The sequence below is a fragment of a genome, unplaced genomic scaffold (genome assembly GCF_019419815.1).
Source record: "Pyrus x bretschneideri cultivar Hongxiangsu unplaced genomic scaffold, Pyrus_bretschneideri_v1 Contig51, whole genome shotgun sequence".
Classification (NCBI taxonomy): domain Eukaryota; kingdom Viridiplantae; phylum Streptophyta; class Magnoliopsida; order Rosales; family Rosaceae; genus Pyrus; species Pyrus x bretschneideri.
The window spans coordinates 2,272,850-2,299,370 of NW_025999789.1; the positions used below are offsets into that span (position 1 = coordinate 2,272,850).

At 36.2% G+C, this 26,521-nt stretch overlaps 3 protein-coding genes across 3 annotated transcripts; 1 reads left to right on the forward strand and 2 right to left on the reverse strand.

The window, feature by feature from the left end:
• Window positions 1-302: 302 nt before the first annotated feature.
• LOC103927469 (pentatricopeptide repeat-containing protein At3g61360) lies at window positions 303-3,379 on the reverse strand. The gene is given in 3 exon segments (XM_009336395.3): window positions 303-745; window positions 748-2,180; window positions 3,246-3,379. Coding segments are annotated over 2 exon segments (1,551 nt in total). The 5' UTR covers window positions 2,093-2,180; window positions 3,246-3,379; the 3' UTR covers window positions 303-539.
• Window positions 3,380-9,286: 5,907 nt separating this feature from the next.
• LOC103956912 (GBF-interacting protein 1) lies at window positions 9,287-14,866 on the forward strand. The gene is given in 11 exon segments (XM_018649796.2): window positions 9,287-9,555; window positions 10,828-10,871; window positions 11,049-11,154; window positions 11,320-11,452; window positions 11,594-12,117; window positions 12,560-12,827; window positions 13,070-13,101; window positions 13,104-13,354; window positions 13,463-13,813; window positions 13,815-13,922; window positions 14,119-14,866. Coding segments are annotated over 11 exon segments (2,265 nt in total). The 5' UTR covers window positions 9,287-9,386; the 3' UTR covers window positions 14,398-14,866.
• Window positions 14,867-20,846: 5,980 nt separating this feature from the next.
• Window positions 20,847-24,168, reverse strand: LOC103956913 (nucleotide-sugar uncharacterized transporter 2). Its single transcript, XM_009368971.3, is given in 8 exon segments — window positions 20,847-21,254; window positions 21,257-21,372; window positions 21,554-21,724; window positions 21,831-21,997; window positions 22,077-22,170; window positions 22,385-22,593; window positions 22,725-22,876; window positions 23,593-24,168. Coding segments are annotated over 8 exon segments (1,170 nt in total). The 5' UTR covers window positions 23,690-24,168; the 3' UTR covers window positions 20,847-21,090.
• Between the last annotated feature and the right edge of the window lie 2,353 nt (window positions 24,169-26,521).

A 26,521-nucleotide genomic window follows, 5' to 3' on the forward strand; every position in this document is an offset into this window, starting at 1 on the left:
GGAAGAAGAGTAATTTGTGTATAGGTCATTTGAATTTGTCCATCGTATTTTTAAATTTGTCGTTGTTGAATTCTTTTGAATTTGGATACTTTCGTCGTTTTCATTTGAATTTGCAAACCTTAGTGATTTTCATTTACATATTATTTGTTATATTTTTTAAGAGACAATTTTATAATTTTATATGTACGTATATATTAAAGGTTATTTTGGGAATAATAGTGGGTGGGCAAAATAGCATTTTAATTTTTTAACTTTTTTAAAGGGTGGGATTATAAGGTGGATAGGAAAATAAGACAATGAGATGGATCTAGTAACTCTCTTATTAGAAAACCACTTGAAGTGATCCATAAAAAAGCATAAGACATGTGCTTCTCTATAAAGCGCTTCTAAATTATTCTGTAAATCACAATCAAAAGTGCTTTTGGCTGCCAAAAAGCACTTCTAAATTTTTCTCTTTTAACCAAGTGATTGTTTTTGTGACTAAGCATGGATGATATCAATTCAGTACATTGAGAAGACATAAAAAATAAAGAACATCCCTACAACTCTCTGTCTGAATGTGCAGGATCTGCAATAGTATGCCCTTTTACTTGGGGCAACACCTTCTGCAATTTCTTTATCATCTGCTTCAGCTTCCTCAGCTTGTCCATCTCACCTTCCTGAAGCAGCAAGCTCTCCAATGTCCGAAACGATGCTTCGCTCATATGTCTACCCCTCTCCACCATTTGTGTGGAGCACTCAAAGCTTCGTTTACCCTACCCCGGGAGCACAATCCCGTTACCAGAAGGTCCAATGCATGACTGTGAGGACAATATCCTTTCTCCACTAGGTATCGCCACAAATGCAAACCCGAATCAAGCTGATGGTTTACACAGAAAAATTTTATTATCATCACAACCGTTCGTGTTTTGGGCACAAAACTTCTATCAACCATTTTGTGGTATAGCCTAGAAACGCCTTCAATATCAGATGTCCTCATCAAGCCAGAGAATATGGTGTGGTAAGTCATATCGTCCTGCTCAATATGATTCTCTTCCATCTCATCCATCAAGGCGACCGCGGACTTCAGATGTCTTGATCTAATAAGCGAACTCATCAAAGCATTATAAGAGCCAGTGTCCGGAAGCAAGTTTCTCAAGCGAATCTCATCAAATAACTGCTGTGCCTTCATTGGATTTCGAACAACCCCTGCTCCATGGATCAGTGTAGTGATTGTTTCCAACGTAGGTGACAAGTTTTCCCGTTCCATTCCTTCAAAAAGTCTCAATCCATCAGCGAAGCAACCTTTCTTACAGTAAGCATCAATTCTAATGTTATAAGTAATACTATTTGGCTTAAAGCTTCTTTTAACCAGTTCATGGTAAAAGAGTTCTATTGCAGTAATATCTCCTGATTCCTTGAACCCTAGGAGCAAAATATTCATGGTCTTGGTGTTGGGTGGAAAGCGAGAACACATCTTCATGAACACTGAACGTGCCTCCTTCATCTGCCTTTCTGTGCAAAATGCTCGGAGGAGTACATTGAACTCATCAGTACCAAACTTCCTCCCAGCAAAAATATCGTTCTCCAATTTTTCAAATGCTTCAAGGACATCTTCATACGATTTGAATTTTGCTATTTTTGACAGAATGATGCTCATTGACTTAAGGGTAAGCAAGGAAGGGTGCGTCCTGCTTAGTTTTGCCATCAACTCCCACGCTTTATCAAAATAACGCATCCTGGTAAGGATGTGCAGCATCTTTTCAAAAGCGTCTGAGCTTGGACATAACTGGGAATGACTGAGGGAATAATTGAAGAATTCAAGGGCTTTAAGACCATTGGAATGGGCTGCGAAAAGGTGACCAAGAACATTCTCCACAAAACTGGTGGAAAGAACTTGTGGTGGGATGTGCTGGAGAAGAGTCGGTTGAAGTGGTTGATCAGGGTAAGGATGGTTGTTAATTATTCTGGTGATTGTATCAATTTCAATGCTGGATTCTGACAACAGAAGTATTTGGCTGGATAATTTAAGGACGTTAATGACAGAAAAATTTAGCTTTTGAGGAATTTCAGTAAGCTGATCGGATATCTTTAGTCTCGTCAAATGGAGCATTCTCTCCTTGGTTGAACTTAATGACAAGCGCAACTGAGTCGGCAATTTGAAATTTCCATTTGGAAACGCTCACTAGTACCTCAATATCCTGGATATCCAAGCAAACAAAAGTTAAAGGTCCGGTACACCTAATGCGAGACAAAACAAAACAATTACAAGTATGAGTGGTAAGCAGCTATAACAGTGCAACCTATGGCCAAGGTTCTAGGACTAGTATTGAAAACACATCAACCACTTCACGTAGCATAATAACTCACAAAAATAATAACATCACAGTGATTACACACACTAGCTCAAGCTACAAGCACGAACAAGCTATTAAATTGGTCTAAACTAATTTCGGACTCATGATTTGTAATGATTAATCCAAATTCTCATAAAACTCTGGATTTTAGCTACACCCATAAATTCAAAAGAGACGACCAATGCATCCAAAGAATAGTGCTTTCATCGGATTTCAACATCAGCCGTATATTTTTTGATCCAAGATTAATTAGGAAAAAATCACAAGATTGGACACCACAAGAAAAGGTATAGCACTAATTCTTTCTAAACCAATCATCCATATCGTGCACTACCTCTGTGATTTCTGAAATAAATACTCGGATACCCTGAAACCTAGTAAGAATATTGAACAAAATGATTGGATAGGACTTGCAAATTTCATTCTCTTGAAGAAAATTATATGGAAAAATCCCTCACCTAAAACCTTCCAAAACCAATTTAGCTCGCTTTGTTTCATTCTATTACTTTCGAACTATGAAAATTCATCTATTGCATCCATACGTTTGTGTAGCAAGAGAGAGTATGACTCTATACATAAATACATTTACATAGTATCTCTTAAGAATCAAACCATTCAAACTCAAAATTCTGTTATACAAACCAAAGCAGAACGGCATAAACGCTAAAAGATAATATTTTTATGAGCCCGAATACTGATGCAGGAAAAATACGAGTTACCCAGTAATCAAAATCTTCCCAATGACACATTTTTCATACCAATGTCAAGAGAAAGCAAGCAAACCATGAGGCGCACTGTATGTGTTCGACGAAATGCCTCAAAGAACTATAAGAAACACAAACCCAGATAGTGAAATCTAAAGAATCGGAGTTCAATGCAAACACTAGGCAGACCCGCAGTAGCACTTACCGGGAAAGGGTGTTGGTGCTGTGTTACTTGCTTCAGCTTTTACAGTTTTTTCCGTTATGTTCCGTTTTTGGTGGTTAGAGAATAAGGCGAGCATATCGACTGCACAATCTACTTAGGAGGGCTCTGAGATTTGTTTAAGCTGATTAGCCAAATTTTCATTGGGCCTTTTGAGTATTGGATCTATTGGAATTTGGGCCTCTTCGTATTGAATGATCTTTAATTCCATTGGAAATGCTCCCAAACATTATTTTTCACGAGTGAATGGTTGAGAATTAACTGTTTAGGCTATCTTTAACCAACACGGTCAAAGGGTCATAAGCTAAAAATAGCTTAGAATGACACAAAAAATGTCTCTAACCGAGGGACTAGGCCAAAGGGCTTGTGGGCCCCCCCAGGCCCCAACCCCCAAATCAAGCCGCTAGCCATTTCCAGCCAACCAGCCAGCCTTCTAGCGATAAAATGTCAAGCTTAACATTTTGTCAGCTCTCCAGCTCTACAATGTCAAGCTTGACATTTTGTTAGCCCTCCATCTCCAGCTCATTTGAATGTCAATGGCTACTTGGCGTCAACATTATGCCAGCTAACAACGGCTAGCTAACGTCATGCTGCAGTCAGGTTACTGTTGAAATTTGAAATTTTTTTTTTGGACGAATTTAAAAAAAAAATAATTGTTTTTCCTATTACCTACAACATTGAAAGCTGAAGATAAGGAGTACCATGTAGATAAGAATCTTATCTAAAATTTGCATGACCAATTATATCTCAACAAGTGGCACTTGAAATCCTATCCAAAAAATTATTAAGATTACATAAAGATAAGAAATATGAAGAGTTACTCACTTTAACGACACGTGTCACTCGACATCCTATTCGAAAAATTATTGAGATTACATAAAGATAAGAATTCTAAAGAGTTACTCATGTTAGCAACATGTGTCGCTCGATATCTTATCCAAAAAATATTGAGATTATATAAAGATAAGAAATTTAGAGGCTTATTTATTTGACAACAAGTGACACTCAAAATATGTTCAAAAACTTTGTTTTAATACAGTAGTTTAATTTAATTTACCATATTAATTTAATTAAAATAATAAGCTATGTTTTGCCTATGGTCCTTTGGTCTCCTCGGTTGGAGATGGTTTTTTGTCAAAGGAATATGTTTGGCTTATAGTCATTCAGCCCTCTCAGTTGAAGATAGTATAAAATATGGCCCAACATTGTTTATTAAAATATAATTTCTTGCAGAGCTATAGGGCTAAAGAAAGCCCTTTCAACCTCATTCGATTAGAGATGACCTTATTATTCTAAAATAATGTGCAAGGAGACTTGACACACCCCGACCGAAATCAAAGCGTGCTGGGCAAGTCCTCGTGAGCCACCAAAACGCTTCTAACTAGAACCTGGATGGGCGCAAAACAGAAAGTGTGAGTGGGCAAAAACAAAGCTTTTCAAAATCATTTCAATCTCAAAAGTTCTAACCCCTATCTGTAAAACCCGTATAATTTCCTAGAAAATAGAATATATAAATATATCACAACCATGCTAAGAGTAGCAACATTCACAATATGTATGTATGTATGTAAGTAACCCAGGTAATGTTAATTAATGCAGAATATATGTCAGCCGGAGTCACCTAACGTAACCTGTATGACTGAATTTAGAGCTCAAATCCACAACTTAATCACTACACCTGCATACGAGTCGGAACCACCTAAAGTGGTCTATACAACAAGATTGGGTGTAAATAAATACGCTCAAGTGCTACGATCACGTGAAGACCGTGCGAATAATCGCAGGTCACCTACGAGTCGGAACCACCTAAAGTGGTATGTACACTTTGTAAAGAAAATGGAAGAAATCCGAGAGAGAAGAGAGAGAGAAAGGTCACGGGAGTGTATGGTATGGGTATGGGTGTGTGTGTGTGTGTAATTACTATTCATTCTTTTGGACTGCACTTAGGCTTTCTGTGCTCTGAATATTGTTTATTACACTTAGTCTTACACTTGCGTTTTACTTTAACTAGCTTCTTTAGTAGTTTGGTTTTTATTTATTCGTACTTTTATTATTATTTTTGCTTCTGCACTGTGCACGTGGCTACGTCACCCTCACGTGACGGCCAACACGCCTTGATTTCGGTTGGGGTGTGTCAAGACTGATATTCCATACCCAAGACAAGGGTTAGTCCAAATTTTCCAAACTAAAATGCACATAATTTTTCATTTCCTTGGTACATATATATTTTTTCATTTTTTTCATGTATGAGAAGTACATGGATGACAAACTAATCTCCTCAGTGGCACATGAGGTGGTAGTGTAAATTTGGTCCATGAGTCAAACCATACACCAAAGTAGAACCAATGTCGCCAAAAAATACATTTGTAGCTTCCTAAACTACGACTATGGCCGATACATTAACAGTTAATGGATTTATAAGGGTATAGAGAGTCACTTTTTTTGGTCAAATGGTAACTTTTATTCAATCAAATACGAAAAGCAATGTTACATCTTCAGCAAGAATATTGAAAAGAAATTCAAGAAACAAGATTTCCCATCTACAAGAGCGCCCTCTATTATTGGTAGGGGTGTGCCATTCACACACATTTTTTTACTTGTAACACACCTTTTTTATTTTCGACTATTGGATCGAATAATTTGAAGAAGATCAATAGCTAGAAGTTAACAAAAAGTGTATGAGAAGTAAAAATTTGTGTGTGGATAGCACTCTCCTTATTGGTTTACGATGCCACCAAACGAGCAAATTTGTGTGTGGATAGCACTCTCCTTATTGGTTTACGATGCCACCAAACGAGCTGTCCTATTGCAAGCTCGAGGCACAAAAGCAAACTCCATGGAATTCAATTGGTTGGCAAGCTCTCGAATATCAAAGAAGAGTATACCTTCAACAATCAGCAGCAGGAAAGCACTGCAGTCTGCAGGCAGTAAACTAAATTTACAGCAGCAGGAGGAAATTAACATGCAGTCTCTATAACATGGCTGCAACAAATTATTACATGCATCTAATCTAATCCTCAACAACATTCGACTGATCGATTCTCGAACACCAATTGCGCAGAACCGACCATGAGACGGATCAGTAAAACGTACTCATGCCTTCTTCCAACTTGTTCGCCTCATTCCCTTGGTCTGACTCGTTCGATATATTTGTATATGTATAGGGAAATGCTAAGGAGAGACTCACTCAAAAATGAGAATCTCTATAGACTTTCTGTTATTTCATGTTTTTGACATAATGTTTTTTAATGTTAGTACAAAAATTGTGCTAAAAACATGAGGTAGTAAAAGAGTTCATGGAGAGTCCTGCTTTGAGAGAGTCTCCTTAGCATTTCTTATATATATATATATATAAATGGTTAGGATCCGGAGACACATTTTTGACATATTTTTATACCTATTTTGTAGCCTCACTTTGGAATATATTTTAGCAACCCGAATCTTACATATTTTAGTACATCATTCATAGATTATCTTTAAAAAAAATTAGACAAATCCAAAACCACTAAGACAGTCATTTGTAATGAAAAAAAAAAATAGACGAATATGATTCTACAAATAAACACTAAATTTATCAAAAGATCATATGATTTCGGATTTAAATGATTTTTTTATAGACATAATATTTAAGATAAGATATGAAAAATAGACAATTTGATCGATGAAATATATTACGAAATGTACTGCACAAAAACATATTCCAAATATATGTCAAAAACGTGGATCCTGAATTACCCGTACATATACCCAACAAGAATAAATAAATCATTTTTTGTATCCACTAGACAAATAATATGTAATCATGTTTCCAATAGACAAATAATGGCAACACTCGTGCCAAAAGGGGAGTAAAAAATTGTGATTAATTGCTCATTGCCCTAACAAATCAGCATTGCCAACGTAAAGGAATGATGCTGAAAACATGCTTTCATTGTTCAGAATACCACTTATGATTAGGACGGGGAAAGATAAATGTTGAACTTATATAGTTTAACGGTAATTTACTTTTCTTAATTGAGTGTAAATATGGTCAGAAAGAGTGGCCAAAATAGAATATAAGATCATAGAAAATCGGTTAAGGTGGTTTGGACATGATTTGAGACGGAAAATCAGGACAAAAGATGTAAAATAAGACCTAGACAGACTTGAAAGAGACTTTAAGAAAAAACATGAAGTACTTAGAGTTAATGTAACCTTTGGCTCAAAACCAAGAGCAATGACATTCGAGAATCATACAACCGATCCCACATAGTAGGATAAAGCTTGGTTGTTGTTGTTGTTATAGTGTTATTTTGTTTCATAAAAAAAAAAAACTAATTAAAAATTATTATTAAACGGAGGGATAGGATTCAAAATTATCAAAATTTAGGGGAGGGAGATTTTCAATTCTGGGATTATGGCTGGAAACCCTAATGCTCTATCTACTAAGATATTGGATCGCATGCAAGTGAATGAAGTGGGACGGTTTCCAAGGTAGTCTTAAGTTAAACTCTTCCTCTACACTTATAAAAAATAAGTGACGTATCAATTTTTTTTTTTGTGCTATGCTTTACACCTCCGAGTGTCATTTTGTTGTTTTTGTAGAAACAAATATTGAAGAGCGGAGAATTAAACTTGGGCCTACATCAAATAAGATAAAAAAAAAAAAAAAAAAACCTACTAATGCTCACATCAAGAAAGAAAAAAACCAATAGTTGGAGGAGGGAGGGAGGGGAAGCGGCGGAGGCCGGAGGGTGCTAGGTTTTGGCAAAGTGACAACAGACCATTTTGCCATACTATCTATATAAGTTGATTGAGGATGAATTGAAATACCATACCACAAATACTTTTTCTATTATATCAATTAATAGTTGTGAGTTTTAACACACATTGCGGCATGTGAATGTAGGTAGTTGACAAGATTCAATGCATTAACTAATTGTCATTTATATATCGAATCCAGATTGTACAATAGAATGAAAAATATTCAAAATCATTTAAAATTCTCGTAGGTTGGTTTGACCCACCAAACGTTTTTATAAGATTAAGTTATCCACAAAGATGTATACAACTATGAAATGCACTAGTAATTCTTCATGAGATTCACATCATTCATTCGATGTCCATTAAAACCCATATTGTAACACGTGAGTATAGGTAGTTAGGATAATTCATCCTTTTAACTAGCAAGTCAATTAAACTTCATATCATAACTCAAGAGTAAAGGCAAAATATGCAAAATCATTTGAAACTCTTTTAGGTTTGTTTAGACCCATTTTATAGGTTGAAGTTATGCACACAGACGGACAACTATGTAATACACTAGAAACTTCACACAAGATTTGCGTCTTTCAATCCACGTCAGTTAAAATCCATATCGTAACTTATGAGTATAGGTAGTTAGGATAATTAAACCCTAAGCTAGCAAGTCATTTATACCAAATCGAATGCACAAGAGAAAATACATAAAAATCCAAGAATATCACAACAATTCTAATCTATATAATTTAGTAGGGTAACCCTAATTCTCCCACATCAAACGTGGTCTGTTTTCCTCACGATCCCTTTTGGACCTCCCCTAAAATCCCAATTACATCTCAATCCTTAGTCACAAAGTAAAGACACAGACATCTCTCTCTCTCATCCAATCACACTTTTTCCTGTCACTTTCTCTCTCTTTGTTCTTACCCTTTTTGCCCGTTTCCTTTCAATTCCCCAGCAAACAACACACAAATCCAAAATCCGTGTCTCCCAAGGTTCTCCATGTCCAAATAAATTTCTCAATTCCTTCCGCACACCAATATAATTTTTTATTTATTTTCGATATTAGAAACTTTTTTTTATTTAATATTACGAGCTATTAGTATTTTTTTTAATTATATAAAACTTTTAATACTTAATTCTAGATAAACGTAAATTTAAATCTTACTATTACTATTATTATGAGAAAAGACCCATATTGTAAATACCAACCTTTGTTATAAAAAATAAAATAAAAAACCCCACCTATTTATTATTTGAGCTGCCTCTCTCTTCACCCAAAGTCTCTCCCAAAACACCAAAACAAACACAAGAAACACTCTTTCTCTCTCTCTCCCTCTCTCTCTCTCTCTCTCTCTCTCTCTATCTCTGTCTGCAAACCAGACCATGAGCGGCGGTGGGGAGACTAGGGTTTCAATCACGGACAATGTAAAGCTCACGATCCAGAACATCAGAGATATGACCGGGAAGCAGCACGGCGACGATGAAATCTACGCCGTGCTCAGGGAGTGCTCTATGGATCCCAACGAGACCGCTCAAAAGCTCTTGTATTTAGGTAATGAAAAGGGGCTATTTTCTGCATGGGTTTTGTGTTTTGCATTAAGTTTTAGGTCGATGGGTTTCTGGGTTCTGTGTTTTTGGCGCATAGTTTTATTGGGTTTGTTTTGTTTTTGCCTTGTGATCAATGGGTTTTTCTGGGTTTTGATTTTTCTTTAATGGGTTCATCTCTGTTTTCGGAGAAAATCGAAGATACAAAAAATAAAGAAAATTGAAGATACGATAAGAAAATTGAAAACCTTTACTTCAAATTTATGAAGTGGAAAAGTGTTTGAGTAGTTGAAAAGAAGCTTCGTTGTTGTTTTTCTTGTTGTGGTTCTCTTTGGCTGCTGCGGACTGGGTCGGGGAAGGAGTGTGTTTAAAGTTTGTGTTTTTTTTATGCTAGTTTTTGCACTGAAAGATATGAAATTCTGACCCTAGAAATGTAAAAACGTGAAATTTAGCTTTCCCCCCTTACAAAAATTGGTAAAAGTTAATGAGAATCATTTTCACCATGTTATTTTCTTCGCGGAATGTTTATTTTTCACGGTTCACTAAGATTTGAAGGCATACACTGACAAGAAAATTGTTGTCAAAGTGCAAGATAACTTTTTGTAATGTCTTTGTTTTTGCATTGACCATTACGACTATGCTAATAATGCTGTTGTGCTTTTTTTTCGCTTATCTGCATGAACGCGTGTGCTTCCAAATTCTGGTTATCACGGGGTTGAATTCATTAGTTGGTTTCTTTTGTATCTTAATCTTGCAAAGTAGTTCTGTGAAGTATAGGTTTTCGAGTAAGATATGGTATTATTTGTCACATAATGCACCTTGGTTTTGATGGGACATTCTTATTGGTGGATTCATATCTGTGGTAGTAAATTGGGTTACTTTGTTAATACATGTGTTTCCTTAAATTATTTATGGTGACATGTTACTGCATAAGATTCCTAGTTTGCATGTAAATTATTCTTGCATTTTGTTTTAAGCAATTGAAATATTTGGAATTCACGATTAACTTGGGCTACATATATCCTTAGGGAATTTGACTTGATATCTACATGTCTGAGGTGGATTGCTTCTTTAGTTGTCTTACTGCATATTGCCTGAGTTGGATTCTTCCTTTAGTTGTCTTACTGCCTATGGATTACCTTGTCCATCTCTACTTGTGTCCTTCCTCATCATTGTTTTGTAGAAGTTGTCATGCATAACACTCATGCTTCATGCACGAAGCACCTAACAAAAGTTACTCAACTCCTGAAACTAATGAACATATTGTTTCTGTTGGCAGATACCTTTCATGAGGTCAAAAGCAGAAAAGATCGGAGAAAGGAGGTAAATATCTTGCTTTCGTCTATAAGGATATATACATCCAGTAATGCATCCTTATTTATCAATGCTGTTTTAGTATAGTAATAGTTAATATGTTTCTATTGTCTTTTCATTTGTGCGCACATGTACCATGTGAAGCTAGCTAGGCTAGTTTATAATGAAGAGCTGTTACTGTTACAGAATTCAAAAGACAGAGCATCTGAAGATTCTAGAATGCCACCAGGCACACAGAGGCGAGTGTCTAGGGGTGGTGGCCAAGGGAATTATTCTTCTAACTTCTCTTCTGGTAAACTTTCAATCTGTTAAATACATACATATATATTTTCTGTGTAATATCTTGCTAGTTCTAGATTTTGTGATGGCATTGTTGTTGGTATGGATTTCTTCATTATCTTGATGTGAAGTTGCTTTTATTGGTATTTATTACCTTGTTTTATGAATTAAATTTCAGATGCTGGTGGTGGGAGGAATTATTCTGCTCGGAGGGAAAATGGGGCCAATCACTTTGCAGATAGAGGTCCCATGCCCTCTCCTGTTAAGCCAGTTCCGAAAACAAAAAATACTGCTCCAGCTCCAGGCCCAAAGTAAGCTTTCGCCAATCTTTTAAATGCTTTTTGAATCTTTGAAGAATTGTTTTGTGTCCTAGACCTAACCCTACTGCATGCGTAAGAAGAATATTAGGTCTTATTTTTCCTTTTAATTATGATATACATCTCTATCTATAGAGCTTCAACTGGCTCACCAAATGGGCTAAAAAACCTGCCAAATGGAAATTCTACTCATGGTGGTTCCCCCAAATCCCCTACGGATGTTGACAACAATGTTCATGAAGGATTTTCAGCTATAGTTGTAAAAGTGTCAGGGGCTGCAGCACCTCCTCCTGCTGTTGTGGCATCTACACCTAGCTTTGGCTCACTGGATGATGAGAAGTCTGTGTCAATGCCTAACCAGAACCCAGTTTCTGCTACATCTGCCCCTGCTTCAACCGTTCCTTCCTCTGCGTCTGATCCTACTCTGTCAAATCATACTCAAGGAATCCAAAAAGGTTCTGGTAATGCTATTGGTTTAGAGTTGTCCAAAAGTGAAAAAACGGCCCCAAGATCTGTTAATTCTATGCAAAACGGAAAAACTTCAAATGATTGCAAGGTGGCTGAAAACTATGGAGATATTAAGCATGATGGCTCCTTGGCCCAGATGCCTTCCAATAGTGATAAACAGTCACAGTTAAAGCCTAATGTTCCTGCCAAAGGTATTTTGATATGTTACAGACTAAGAGTTGCTTTTTATCTTCATACTTTCACGTATTGAAAGTGATTTAATTCATCATGTACTCCCTGGCAATGCTTGCATAAGTCCCCGAAAACTCTAGATTGGTTTTCTGCCCCACTGTATTTATTGCGTCAATTTACCTTAGACTGTAAGGAAAGTTCTTCAGACTTGATTTTCCTTCTTTTCCCCTCAATTTTGTTAGTCAATCATAATTTGTATCCTTGCATGTGCTGCATCTGTAATTTCTTTATCAGCAATTATATTGTCTTTGTTATCGCTATCCTTGTGTGTGTGCTCAGTATGTGCTGTCACATTTATGCAATACTCATTGTGTTTAGTATCTGTTGTTGGTATCCTTGTTTGTGCTTAAGTATCTTTCATTGCCTTTTTAAGTAAGTTTTTCACTTATGTTTCTTAAACAGTGGTCGCACCGGAGGTTGCAACAAATGCTGTTGAAGCTACTTCTCACTTGCCTCGTGACTTGAGAGCCTCAGTTGCAAAACATGTTACTTTCCCAAATCATATCCAAGTGCCTGAAGCTTTGAAAAATGTATTGACCTTTGGAAGTATCGATGCTCCTTTTGGAGTGAGAGTAGACTCTGTTAAGGGTACTGGTGGCGATAATTTCTCTATGGGTGCAGTTGAGTCTTCCCAGGATACTGATGAAACTGCTAAAGAACCGTCTCCCAGGTTGGTGATTTTGCTTATGCCTATCTGTTTTGGCTTGTTTGATGTATGATTTATGTGCTTTTCTCTTCTGCTTGGTGATAAGAGAACATAAGTTTGAAAGTTTTATCCAAATATTTTAATCACAGTTTATCTTCCATAGCATAAAGTATTTATATTTATCTATAACAGGACCCTTTCTAAACTGTGGAATTATTTTCTTAAGAAGTTTTTACTTATCTCGCTTTTTATTTTATTTTATGCAGCAATAATATTGTATCCGCTTCTGTTCAAGGAGATATTCTGAAAGTTTAGCTGACGCTCTTAAAAACTTACCACCTCTGGATAATGTATCTTCAAGTACAAACTCAAAACTTGAACTGCCGAAACAGGACTTGCAGTTGCCACCAGAAGGTCACCAGAACCCAACAGCTTTAAATACCCCGACTTATAGTCTGGGTTTCTTTCCCCCTATGCTAGGGAGCCAACTTTTACAAGTTGAAGGGCATGATAATCCGGCTCATGAAACAGCCCGCCTTCCAAGCTTTGTTGTAAGTCCTTCAATTACTAAGAGTAAATTTGTACTTGAAGTGTAGCTTTCCGGAGAAAGTTTCTTTTGTTGTCATTGTATGTTCTGATCTGTGTAATTCATATTGTAGGGTGACAATCCTGCTGCTGTGCCTAGCCCAAACTCAACTCCACCCCTGCCAAGCTCGGCAGCTGTCTCTCAGCAGTCCATTCCTATGTACAGGCAGACTTATCCCCCAAATTTCTACCCATACGGCCACTATCTCTCTCCATATTATATGCCACATATGCAGCAGTTCTTAAGTCACAACGGTGGCTTTCCTCCACAGCCTTCTACTGGGAATGTTTTTCTACCACTGCCACCACCAGGGGCAGCTGCTTCCGGGGTTAAGTATTCTCTTCCACATCTCAAGCCTGGTGCCAATGCTGGAAGTCCAACACAATACAGTTTTCAATCTGGTGGTCCATTTATCACCACCGCTCGGTGGTTATGTTCCGGGTCCAACAGTTACATCTGGAAGCTCTGTTGGTAATGAAGATCATGGAGCATCTCAACCGAAGGAAAATCATATCTACACAACCGGACAGCTGGTTGGTCTTTGATTCCATATAATTGAAGTTTTTAATTTCCTTGCAGGACAAGAAAGCTTGAATCTATGTGGGGTTTCATCTTTATGAAATATATTAGACTGACCGCCATTTTACTTATTTTCCATCTTATTTTTCTTATAAAGTGTACCTTTGGGTTCTCTGACTAATACAGTTCCTTTCGGTAATGTGCGTGCAGACAGAAGGCTCATCTGTGTGGATACCTGCTCCAGGACAAGATATATCCAGCTTGCAGATGAGTTCCATGTACAACCTTACTCAGGGGCCGCGTTTCACCTTCTCACCTATGCAGGCTGGTCACGGTGGCATGCCTGGGATGTATCCACCAGGGCAAACTATTGTTTCTCCGACATTTCTGCAACAACAGTCTCCAGCTGTGGCGGGAGCTGCTGAAACGATAGGACCCCAGTCCGCTCCTTATCACCAGGCTCAACAAACACAGACAAATTGGAATTAGGTATCATTTGTTTTGGCAGAAATACATGCGAGAGGCGACGATACATCTTCCGAGGGTCACGTTTAAACTGGGTATCTGATAGCGGGCATGTTTTGAGTGTATATATGAAATGCTGCCCAGAAAATTTTGGAATACCTGCTTGAGTGACCATCTGAAGTTGAAAGAAGATAGGATGTTTGGGTTTTCCCAGTGCTCAGATTTTATCCTTTTTTTTTCTTAGTCTTTTCTTTTTCCTTTTATAATTTTAATTCGAAAAGTAATATTTTGGTGGGAAAACTGAGGAGGATGATAAGAGTTTAGAGGTGGGTGGGATTTATCAAGTTTTCCTTTTCTGATGTCTCACCTGTATATTATGATGATATATATGATGATAGCAAGAAAAATGTCGAATTATACGATTGTAATTTGTACATTGAGAATTGGCTTCTCTATTTGTTTGGTTGGTTAGAAATGTGGTGTTTTTATTTTAGCTACGTTTTCTGGAACTTGATTTTAATCATATTTTGCTCCTAGTAACTTAAACGTCGCTACTTATGAAACTCAAAATTTGCTTTACTTGTTGTCTCTTGCAACTTGACTTTGATCTGATTTTTTCCTCTGAAATTTAAAAGTCGTCATTGTACTCTATTAAACTCAAAATTTGTTTCATGTTGTCTTAATTTGTAAATTCCGTTACATGGGTTTGATTTGGTGCTTTAGGCTAATCAATTTTTTTTCTATCTCTGTAACTCAAGTACAGGAACCAAAAACAATTTAATTCTTAATTTCTTCTTTTCATCTCAGTATTTTTTATTGTTGAAGATTAATGTATAATGAAGATTTATAATTAAATTAATTGGTACGTGTGGCATAGTTTTATTTCATGGTGTGTATCACATATGTTTTAGGAAGGGACAACTTTTGAGTTTCACGGAGAAGAGAGAGACCCACAAGTCAAAGTAGAGAATTTTGAGTTTCAGAAATAGAGAGTTCACTTTTGAATTACATATAATAACAAGCGATCAAAATCAAATTTTAAAAATCTAGCTAAAAATAAGCCTTTTAATTATTGAACCCAAGCAAGTACCTTAAAGAACAATGCATTGTTTTGTCAACACTCTTGTTCATTGACTAGGAATTCAATTGCACTTGTCTGTCCTAAAGTGTGGGACCTGATTTAAACACTGTGATTAGCCTCTTGTAACATAATTACCAATCCCATGCATCTAATTCCATTTTCTAAGCCCGAACAAGAAACAAAGTAATCAAATTGCACAAATTGCTCGCCCTCAAACTCAATCGAGAAGCCAGCACTGCTCGTCAAGAATATTAATTGGAAAGTGCTCGACGCATTTATTTTTGTCTTCCATACACTCTTGTTAATTATCGTATTCAATTCATTCGATTTGAAGACCGAAAATTGAGAGGAGTGTGTGAGGTAAAAATGGGTGTGTGAAAAACACTACTCTATTTATTAATATTTATGCATATTACAAACAGATGTTTCTTTCTACTATATATGCATCATTTGAGCTTCTGAAACTCTGAAATCTCAAGGTTTTTATTTTATTTTATTTCATGCACAATTGCATTTGCTAGGGGACCATTTTTTATAAATGGGTACCTACAAAAGTCAAGCAAAGACGCGATGGCGTTTCAGGTTGGAGGGGGGTGGTGCGGTCTGAGACTTCATCTCCATGGTGAGCATTTTGAGAGAAATTTTCCATAGATAATCCGGCTGATAGAAAAAATGAAAAAAAAACAGAGAGATTCACACACAATTTTGATTATAAAGCTATCTACAATACAGCTTTCTGGTTAAAGTGGTCCATGAGATTGTCTAAATCAATCATTTTAATCATTCCGTGAAAAATCTCCGTCAAATTGAGGATATTTTGGTCAAATGAACCCTTTTACTTGAACTGGTGGTTTCTTCAATTTAACGTAAACTTTTCACAAAATGATCAAAATAATTGAAGGAGGACAATCTCCGATACCTGCTTCTATCAATTTTAAATCTCAAGGACCACAGTGAGAAGTTATGACAATCTCGTGACTATTTTGGCTAAAAAGCCTATAAATAAAGTTGAAAAATAAAGATCTAGGCATATGCAATATTGCAATGCAAAGACAAAGGAGATTTGAAGTCCAGGAATTCTTGAAGTACCTGGCTTGAGGCAGCAACATATATCTTCTCCTCAAGCCCTCCGGCAATCCTCTCGAGTTCAAGTAAATGACTCCTCGCCCTCGGACGGAATGAGCCTCTTAAACGTTTCAACTCTTTGTGTGCAATATATATTCAATAAGTTATTGTCCATGATTAACAAACTAAAGTTCAGGGCTCATTTCGAGATGCTTTTGAAATGACTGAAAAAGCTTTTAGAAAAAATATTTTTGCATTCCAAAAACACTTGAATTGCTTTATGCAAGAAACACTAGTTATATGCTTCATTCATAAAATACTTTAAGTGCTTTTGTAGAATTTACTTGCATATTTAATAAGGATTGCTTCCAAATATTTTCACTTAAAACGTTTTCAGCCATAATAAATGGACTTCCAAATGGGCTATAAATCAGTGAATAAATTGTCTCACGTGCTGAAACATATAGGGAAACATGAACAAACGTAACTAATCACAAGCTACTAATAAAAATCGAAACCGGGACACGAAAAAGACAATAAACAGTATATATAACAAGATTTGGAACCCCTTGTATTGTATTTCCAAAAATTTTGGATTAAAAGTTTGTAACCAAATTTGTTTATGTATCTACTTGAAACAATACTTATAGCTTGTTAAGAACTCTGCGTCGTAAATCTAGCTGGAATTGGCTTCTCCAATCACCTGCCTCCACTTGAGCAGGTCTCTTGTTATTAAGACGAACTCCAACCCTTGGAGTAAAACCTATAATTTCCCTTCTATTCCACCTCCTCCATTCCATTCCAACCCTAGTTCTAATTTGAAGTTAGAAGCTAAAACCAGAAAAATTGCTAGATTTAGGCCAAGAAATAGCCCAAAGAAACGTGTGGGGCCCACCAGTGAGAGTGGAAATGGATGCCTGAATGCCAGACGCAAAGGTCGGACATGCGCATGCGAGCGACGCGTCAAGGGCAAGCAACGACATGGCCTTACCCACTTGGGCATGTCGGCCACTTGCATCAACGGGTAACGGCTACTTTTTTGATCGAACGACTTAAATCAACTAAGTCGTTCTACATTCAATTATTTTTTTTTACTTTTATATTTATAAATTTTGTTGAATCCAACGGCTAAAATCGAATATAATTAAATTTAAAGGTAAAAAAAAAAAAAAAAAAACCTAACGGTCCAAATTTAAATCCAACATCTAAAATAATTAAAAAATTATTTAACTCAAAATTCGCCCAAAAACTCTATAAATACGTATGTATTTGTTCAAACATTCACACAAAACTCACTTTTCTCCTACAATTCTTCCAATTTTTCTTTCTGCCATTTCTTCCCATTTCCAAATTTTTCTTCCTATCATGTGTTTTATATGTGCTTCATATGTGTTATGTGTGTCTTGTGTGTTTCATGTATTTTGTGTTTATATATCTGTATCATGATTTTCATATTCTTCCATAGTGTTTCACAAGTTTCATGTATCGATTTAGTGATTTTTCCATATTTATCGAAATTTAAATATTTTTAGGATAGGATAGTCTACATAATTTTTTTTTAAAGTTAATTTAAAAAAAAAGCCTAAATTCATTGTTTTATAATCTGGGGTTAAAATTATAGGCCAGAAGGGTTAGAACAGAAAAACTGTTTTTGAGTTAAAACTTAAATTTTCTGGGCTAAAATTTTTAGATTTTACTCTAAGGGTTGAAGATGGTTTGATATCCATCAAAACTGGCCAACCAAACACGATCATCAGACTTCAAGACAAAATTCAAATGGAAAAAACCAACTAAGAAAATAAAAAGTCAACTATAAACATGTTCTTGCCTTGATCCAGACGATAGAGAGCGATTACTTAGAGGCTTAGAGTTGCAGACAAGATGTAAACAAAGTTATGAACACCCAATTAAAGCCAAAGGGAACAAAAGGTGACTCAACTTTCCAAGGTGCTTAACCTCTTTTTTTTTTTTTTTTTTTTGGTAATTACCGTCCTTTATTTATTTATTTATTTATTTTTCCTACAACTGTCATTCCACTCTACTTATCTTTATTATTATTTTTTACAAACGATAGTGTTGTTGAGTATATTGTTCGTTGTTATGAGGGAGGAGATCATATCCACATCATAGTGAATGGACGTTGATGCTTTCTGCCACTATGGTAAAACGAGATTTGCTACTTATCTCCACTATTTAATAGGATTCTCTTTGTTAATTGCAAGAAGGTGAACCAACAATTCTATCCCCATCAACTAAGCTAAAGAAAAATAACCTAAATGAAACTGAAAACAAAATAATTTTACTGTTTTTTTCTTTCCCTCAGACCCATGTAACCATATCAGTTGTCCCAATCTTTTCTCCCACCTCCCTCTCTCTTCCATGTTTTTCTCCTAAATAAAATAAACTCTTAGTGATGAAATAGTTACCTAAAAACAATTGTTAAAAATATGAACAACCTCTTCAGCGACCAAACATTGTTTAAAAGTTGTCACCAAAAAGCTTTAGCTACCAAAACATTTAGATTTTCTCTTTTATAAATTTTATTTTCAAAATTTTAACACCCACATACATAGCACATGTACAAATGCTAATATACCAAGTATAATCTTTATGTCATTCACTTCAAGGACTTAGAGTATGCTTAATTTAACCTCAATATGAAGTTACAATGAATCATTGACTCATCAAATAAAATCAATCACTTTAATGCCTGGCTCAGTTATAAATACACGCTACTAGGTTTGACTTATATTCTTGAAATTATTTATTAAATAAAGATAAAACATTTGTGGAATTGTTAAAATTTCAAACTGTATTTGTACCAAATGTATATTATTTCCAATTATTTGCCACAAAGTGATCAATAGTAAAATAAGTTGTTAAAAAAAGCCAGTTATTTCAAATAGGTCCAATTATATCACTGGATACCAGATAGAGAAAGGCTTGGCTCCTTAAGATTGAGGTGGAGTTCCTCCTCAAGATACATTGTGACCAATTTACAAAATTTTGTGTTTATAATTGAAACTGCTCATATTATAAATCATTCTGTAAAGATTATCTCTGCAAAAAAAAAAAAAAAAAAAATTAAAAAGAAGATCATTTATTCAACCAACAATAGCAAATAGATAGACTCTTCATAGTTCTTTTACTTGATTTGTCCTTATGTTTTTATATAGTTTGATGACTAAAAGATCTCATATTTTATGAATTTTTTTTTTTTTTAGCGGAGATACTCTTGAGAAAGTGATTTATAATATGAACGATTTTGATTATAATTACGAAGTTTCGTGAGTCAGTTACAGATTATCTTGAGAAGGAACTCCTCCTTAATCTTCAATAGCCAAGGTAATTCCTATTAGAGATAGTCCACTTTCTTATCTTGTCAATCGCGATCCAACGGCTCTGCCTTTCCAACCAGGCAATATGTTACGAGTCTGAGTGTATATATGAACTGCTGCTTAAAATTAGCGAAGGGAAGAAAAATGAAAGAATGTATAATATTTTAAGAAAGTAGACTGTCGAAAAATGTGTTGCCCCCTCCCTAATTGTTCCACCCTTACGTGGTACAAAGTTAAATAACTTTCGTGAAATTTGGAACGTTCAAAAAATTTGAAACGATACAGAGAAGATTAACACGATTTATATGTCATCTTGTGCAAGGATTACAGGTATAAATCAAGGAAGATATGAACTCTCGGACTTGAAGACATGCTTCATGATGAGCAAACTGTTGCAATTCGGGAGAGGCAGAGTCTCGAGGTAGGCTGGCAGACGCTTCTGGCTCACTCATTCACGGCGTTTCATTGATTTATAAATCACTCTTCTGCAAACTGAGCTTTCTATTGAAGAATGTGGCATGATTTGAGCTTGTATGTCTCACAAATCTCATGTTTTAGGGACTAAATTTAGGCCTGTAAATTGTTTGGGACATACAGTAACGTTCATTGTTGATGTAGGACAAGATTCAGGTGAATCTTTAGGAGTAAAACTAAAGAAAAAGAAGCACTTTAAAATTAACAAGAAAAAAGAACGCAATGGAAATTTACATATTTAGCGTCCTAGCTTCGTTTTAGCCATTCGAGGTCGTTTAGACTTCCAAAAACACATTATGCTTTCTGTAATTATAATCAGACTTTTTGTTTGTCGTTTGATGAATGTCGTTTTAATTTCGTAAGGCCTTTACCCCAAAGTGTTGTAATTATGTTATTTAAGTCATCGGTCGGCTCCTATTGACTCATCATTTTCAATCTTAATCAAAACCCCATTTGGGATTTCTCTCAAAAACTAATGGATTCCGGACTACCTGTTCTTCAAGGATTTACGCCTGTAATCCTTAAGCTTCGTAGTGTGTCAATTGTTAATCAACAAATATGATATTCTGGTCAATTATATCTAAAAACTGTGCTTAACTATACTCTTCTGCCTCATCTCTCTTCCCTACATCACATGAAAAAAGTTTAAAAGCCTCTTCTTTCGGTTTCAAGTTCAGACAACGGTACGTTGTGTTGTCCTCTCCTTCTCTCAAACGCCAAAAAAATGGTTTTGTAGGCCTGATGCTTGGCGTTCTGTCTTCAGACAATAGTTGCAGTATCTTCTACTTCTGACTCTACACTTTCTCCGTCAGTGGCTTTGGGTTTTGACGTCGGTAAGCTTTGCTTTGGGAGCTGTTTGCTCGTGCTGTCTTGCGGCTTTTTCAGGTTTAGCGACGTGTAAACAGACATTCCGCAGAGGCTGCGACAGCCCCACAAATGCTCACAAAGCCCGGATCCGAGTTAAATATAAGGTAGCCCCCTAGTAGTATAACACATGTCTTGAACTGCCCTAGAACAACGTGGGAAGTTGCTGAGGTTGCCCTGCATATAACACAGAACAAGAAAGAGTTTAAACTTCAAGCCAATTCTAGTAAATCCAAACTGCAGAAACGAAGCCCTCGCGGTTAGATTTAGCGGTGAGGGAGGAAAGGTAATGGGTCAGGTTAAGATTAGGATGAGTTTCACCAATGTAAGCGGAAAAAAAGGGCGAAAACAGACTCACCCGAGTGCCAAAGCTCCGGACCATTGGAGGAGAAAACCAAGGACTGCCGATGTAAGAATAGCGGTTGAGTTACCGAAATCCCACTTGAAAAGTAGGACGCCTGGTGGATCCAACCAAGGCATCAGAGCCAGCAAGAAGAATATCGTGACCGGGGTTGTCTTCCACATCAGCCTACAGTTCCACATCAGAAATTGTAATTTTAGCGGGGGTGTATTGTTTGACTGATTGCTTCATTGATCATGTTTAAGGAGGAAGTAATTAAGGAGAGAATTCTTACGCGAGCGCGGTCCAATTGCCTTGCTGCTGAAGGTTAGACCATAAGATTTTGTTTACAGCACTTGGAACTATCCATGCAATAGCAATCAAAGCACCAAATAAATTGAACTCTAAATCTGTTACGGTTGCTACTGCCACACCCGCCGAGACTACAGCTAGAGCCAAAACCTGCTCAACACAACCATTGAGATAGGAAATTGAAATCCAAAAATATATGTTTCTTTGAATCGTAAAACATTTTACTCACCTTGTTAAAAGAAATGGTTTTTCTGAAGAGAATGAACTCGGCGAAAACAATAGTAGGAGTGACAGCAATTTTAGCCATCTGGTAGAAGCCAACACTGGAGGAAGCAGATCAAGGTGAGGAAACAGGACATTATACGTTTCTAACAAGCTATTTTTGTGAGGGAACTGATTCTCGCACTCCCTTTTCTCTCTCTGCACTTGTCCCTTTTTTTTTAGGGACATAAACAAAGGGAGGAGTGCAGAAGGAGAAAACGGGAGTGTGAAATCACTACCATTTTTGTAAAAGATGAAAGAAAGCTCACAAAGAACCTGTTATGTTTTAGGCTGGTGTTTGCAAGACCGGATGCAAAAGCCATGACCGCGCCTAAGGAGAAGAGAGAAGTGAAAGGAGTCGTTCTCGAAGGAGGAGCAACAGGAAGAATTGAGAGCGACTTGAAAATGGCGAGAAGCAGCCATGCTGTCACATAATGGATCAATGTGAGAAAGATTGGGAACTTAAATCCAACTCTCCCCATTATCTGCAAGCAGAGAGATGCAACTTAATCATAAGATCGATTATCAAACACAAATATTTGGGAACTCTTTCCGAACGAAAGCCTGCTGACCCTGCTTAATTGCCAAAGCATAGTGACTGAAAAAAGGATCTTACTAGTTTGTTTGCAAGGATGATCCCCACAGAGACTGTGAAATTGAAGGACATAGCCACAACCGGACCACAAAAACGCTGCTGTTGGCGCTTGGCGCCTTCTGATGTTCGGAGGTCATTGTAGATAGAGCCTCGGAGTTCTTCGAGCGCTCGACCTGATAATTTGCAGTAATATGAGAAGAGAACTACAAGAACTTGAAATTTTGTCAATTTAACTAATTTGACAAGAAAACATCAAGATATAACATATTGCTTGGTGAGTCCTGCCCATTGTTTCAGTACTCACAAAGAACAATTTGTTGCCCTGTTGAATACTTTCATCCAAATCAAAGCATTCAATCAAACTCTTCTATTATTTATTTCTCTTGAAATAAAAAGGCAAATGCCAACAAGGCTCTCTCCCTTTGCGAGAGTCGGAAGGAGCGTCTATTGTTCATTTTTCTTGAAATAAACAGAAAATTATTATATTAAATAAAACCGGACAAACCATTGTAATTACAGCACAAACAGATGAAAAAGTGCATTTAACCAACATATATTAAGAAGGAAAGAATAATTTAAAGGAAAAAAAAATACTACAAAACCCAGTAAACAATGTGCATCAGAAAAGAATGAAAAACTGAAGCAGCAATAGCCACACCAGAAACAGAGCCAATCATAAAGAAAAACAGAAACCAAGCGGTATCCCACTAAAGGGTATCGGTTGTATGAATACTCGAATGCCACTGTACTCGGCATTCCACCAAGCCTTTCGTTAGCAAACAGAACCGATCACAAAAGGAATATAATATGTAAATAAAATATATATATATATATATATTTATATATTTATGATGCAGCTGAGAATAATGTGCATTTAGATTTTTCAAACCTGCTTCTCCTGCATCACTATCTTTTCGTTTGAGGAACTTCTTAACTTCGTTCCCCACCAATGAATCCCACAGCCCCATACCAAATGGTGGGATCATGCAGCAGCCATCAAATTTATCACCAGAAAAATAATCAGCAACCCTTCAGAATTGTTTCTCCACACGGAAAACGAAAAGGGTTCTGCGAAAAACGTGGGAGAGGAGGAAAATCCAGTTGCATTAGAGTTCTTCAATCCTATAAACACTGGCCTTCATATTTTTCTACCTAATGTTTTTTCTTTCTAATTTAATGATATATGATCACGTAAAACAAAATAATTTAATATAATAATAATGATGCTTAAGAAAAAAGAAATGAGTTTGTTAGGCTTTTCATTTTGCTCAGTTGCAATGTATGTATGCAGAAGATTTGATCTCATGCTCCGAGACGGACAGGTGGGGGAGCATATAAGTATCGACGGGCGGAGAATTCGAAATGATGTAGGTTTCCGGAGAAGTAAAGGAAACAATAGGGAGAGAGATTTGTATAAATAATGACGAAATGGTCAAGATGCATAATATTACATGTCCTAGAGTGCCCGCCAAGTGCTCGCTTCTCATTAGTTAGAAAGCCATGGAGTGCTCCTAATCTCATGGACTAGAGCATACGTTAGCTGGATCTTTATCATTTATTTAATAGAGCGTGGCACCACATTTTTTATATAATTTTTTTGTGGAGCATTCTTTGTACTGTATTTTAACGATCCGAGTCATCTATCATTTAGAACACCATTCATATATTATTTTTGTAAAAAATTAGACAAATCCAAAACCATTAAGACATTTATTTGTGGTGAATAAAATGGACAAATACGGTTCTACAACGAAACCCTAAACTCTCAATCCATCGATCATATGGTTTCATACTTGGATGATTTTTGGTAGATATGATCTTTGAGGAAAGATTAAAAAATAAACAGTTCGGAGTCGTTGGAATATTTTACGAAGTGAGCTCTACAAAAAAAGTGTGTCAAAAGTTCTGTAAAATAAACATTGTGCTACTGATCTGTCCCATTTATTTAGTTTTAATTTTACTTTTAAATTTATCAAATATATCATTGAATTTGATGACACATCCTATAATCATCAACTTTTTCACATAAATAATAATTTGGTTTAACTACTAATTAACATGACCTATAAGTCATGATCATCTGACTGATAAAAGAAGCGAGTTTAGGTAGAATTAATTTGCTGCTACGTTATATTATACATACAAAAGGGTATCTTTTAAGCGAAATATCAATCTTTCGGATAGATGGGAAGCTTTCACGTTATCTGGATATGATACCATGACATCTTAACCCAAAATTTTCATGCAAGTGACAAACTTTCGCATTAGAAGGGAAATTAATCTATATCAAATTCGGAAATCACAACGTTTGGTGAATGCAGTCATTCACGCATGTGTAAGTAATTGTGAGCTGTTAATTATTGTAGATAGGGTGAGGTTCGTGTCAATCAACGATTGTCAAATGATTAATGCTAAAACAAGCTTAGAAGTTGCTTGAAGTTTTTTCTCGAAAGAGCTAAAAGTGTTTTATGACAACTAAAAACGCTTCAAAATATTTTTGGCATAACAACTTAAAAGTTCTTCTAAATTACATAAGCATTTTCTGAAGTGCTTTCTAACAACAACAATCCCAAATGGAATCTTTAATCCAACTACCTGTGGGGTATTTCACAGAGGCTGTGGGAGTTATTTATCCAACATCACAATTCGTACCACTTGTATGTTTTGGAGCCAACATGGATCTAAAGACGGAAAAGTGAGATGGTGGCATCCTTAACGTTGAAGTTCCAACGAAACAAGTTATACGTTCAACTGTCCCTACTTCTTCTGCTTTCCCAACTACCAAAGCATTAGTTAGCAAACAAATGCAGCACCATCTTCAAATTTGACGCTCCACCTTACTTGTGGGCTCTCTGCCCTCCCATTTGCGAAGGAGTATGATTTTTTTCCCTTTAAATTTTCTTCTCTTTTTTTTTTTTAATCTCTTTTTATTTGAACGGTCACGATTAAATCATGTTAACATCTGGTGTTAACTTCTTTACAGAGAGAGAAAGAAAAAGATGAATGTGAGAAAGGAGAGGAGGGAAGGGAGGGGGAGAGAATGTGGAGAGGGGAGGATCCTAATTCTTTCACAAAACCTATTGTGCTTGGTGAAAATTGAGTGCATGATTGTTTCTCGCCTAATTTTTTATTCCTTTTTTCAATTAAGATTGGGCGGGGTCATTTTTGACATGGACTTGCTAGGTTCACATTTAGGCTCGGCTTTGGGGCAGATTCAAAATTTTGGAAAATAAATACGTAAAACTAATTACAAACTTTTAACCGAAACTAAAAATTTAGATGAGTTTGAGATTTGCGTAATAGATAGATTTAGAATATGTTGGTAGCAATCCAACTAAATATGTTTAAGTGAGTGGGAGGAAAGTTTAGGCTTAAGATTAAATGGGCTGAAACTCGATTATAAGAAGAAAAATAGAAGTCCTTGTTGGACAATATCTTGTCATTAGCCTACAAGCAAATCTTGTTAAATGGGTGCTAAACAGTGGTTAATGTACGACCCATTGTCTTGTAGTTAGAGTTGGTTTGACATTACTGAAATTATTTCAAAATCAGCTTTTTAGAATAGCTAGGGCGCCACTTAGTACTAGAGTCTAATGATATTCCTCTTCATATGTAAGTGAAAGGTCATAAGTTCAATTCTTGCTAAAGACGAATTTGAACCACATTATTGCTAATATATTATGAAACTTAGCCTATCATTCTCGTGTAGATAATATTGTTTGTTTAAAAAAAAAAAAAAAAAGGCTAGGGTTAAAGTTGTGTTTGGCAAATGAAAAACCATGGATCCAAAACAACAAAAAGCAAAAAACAGCCTACCA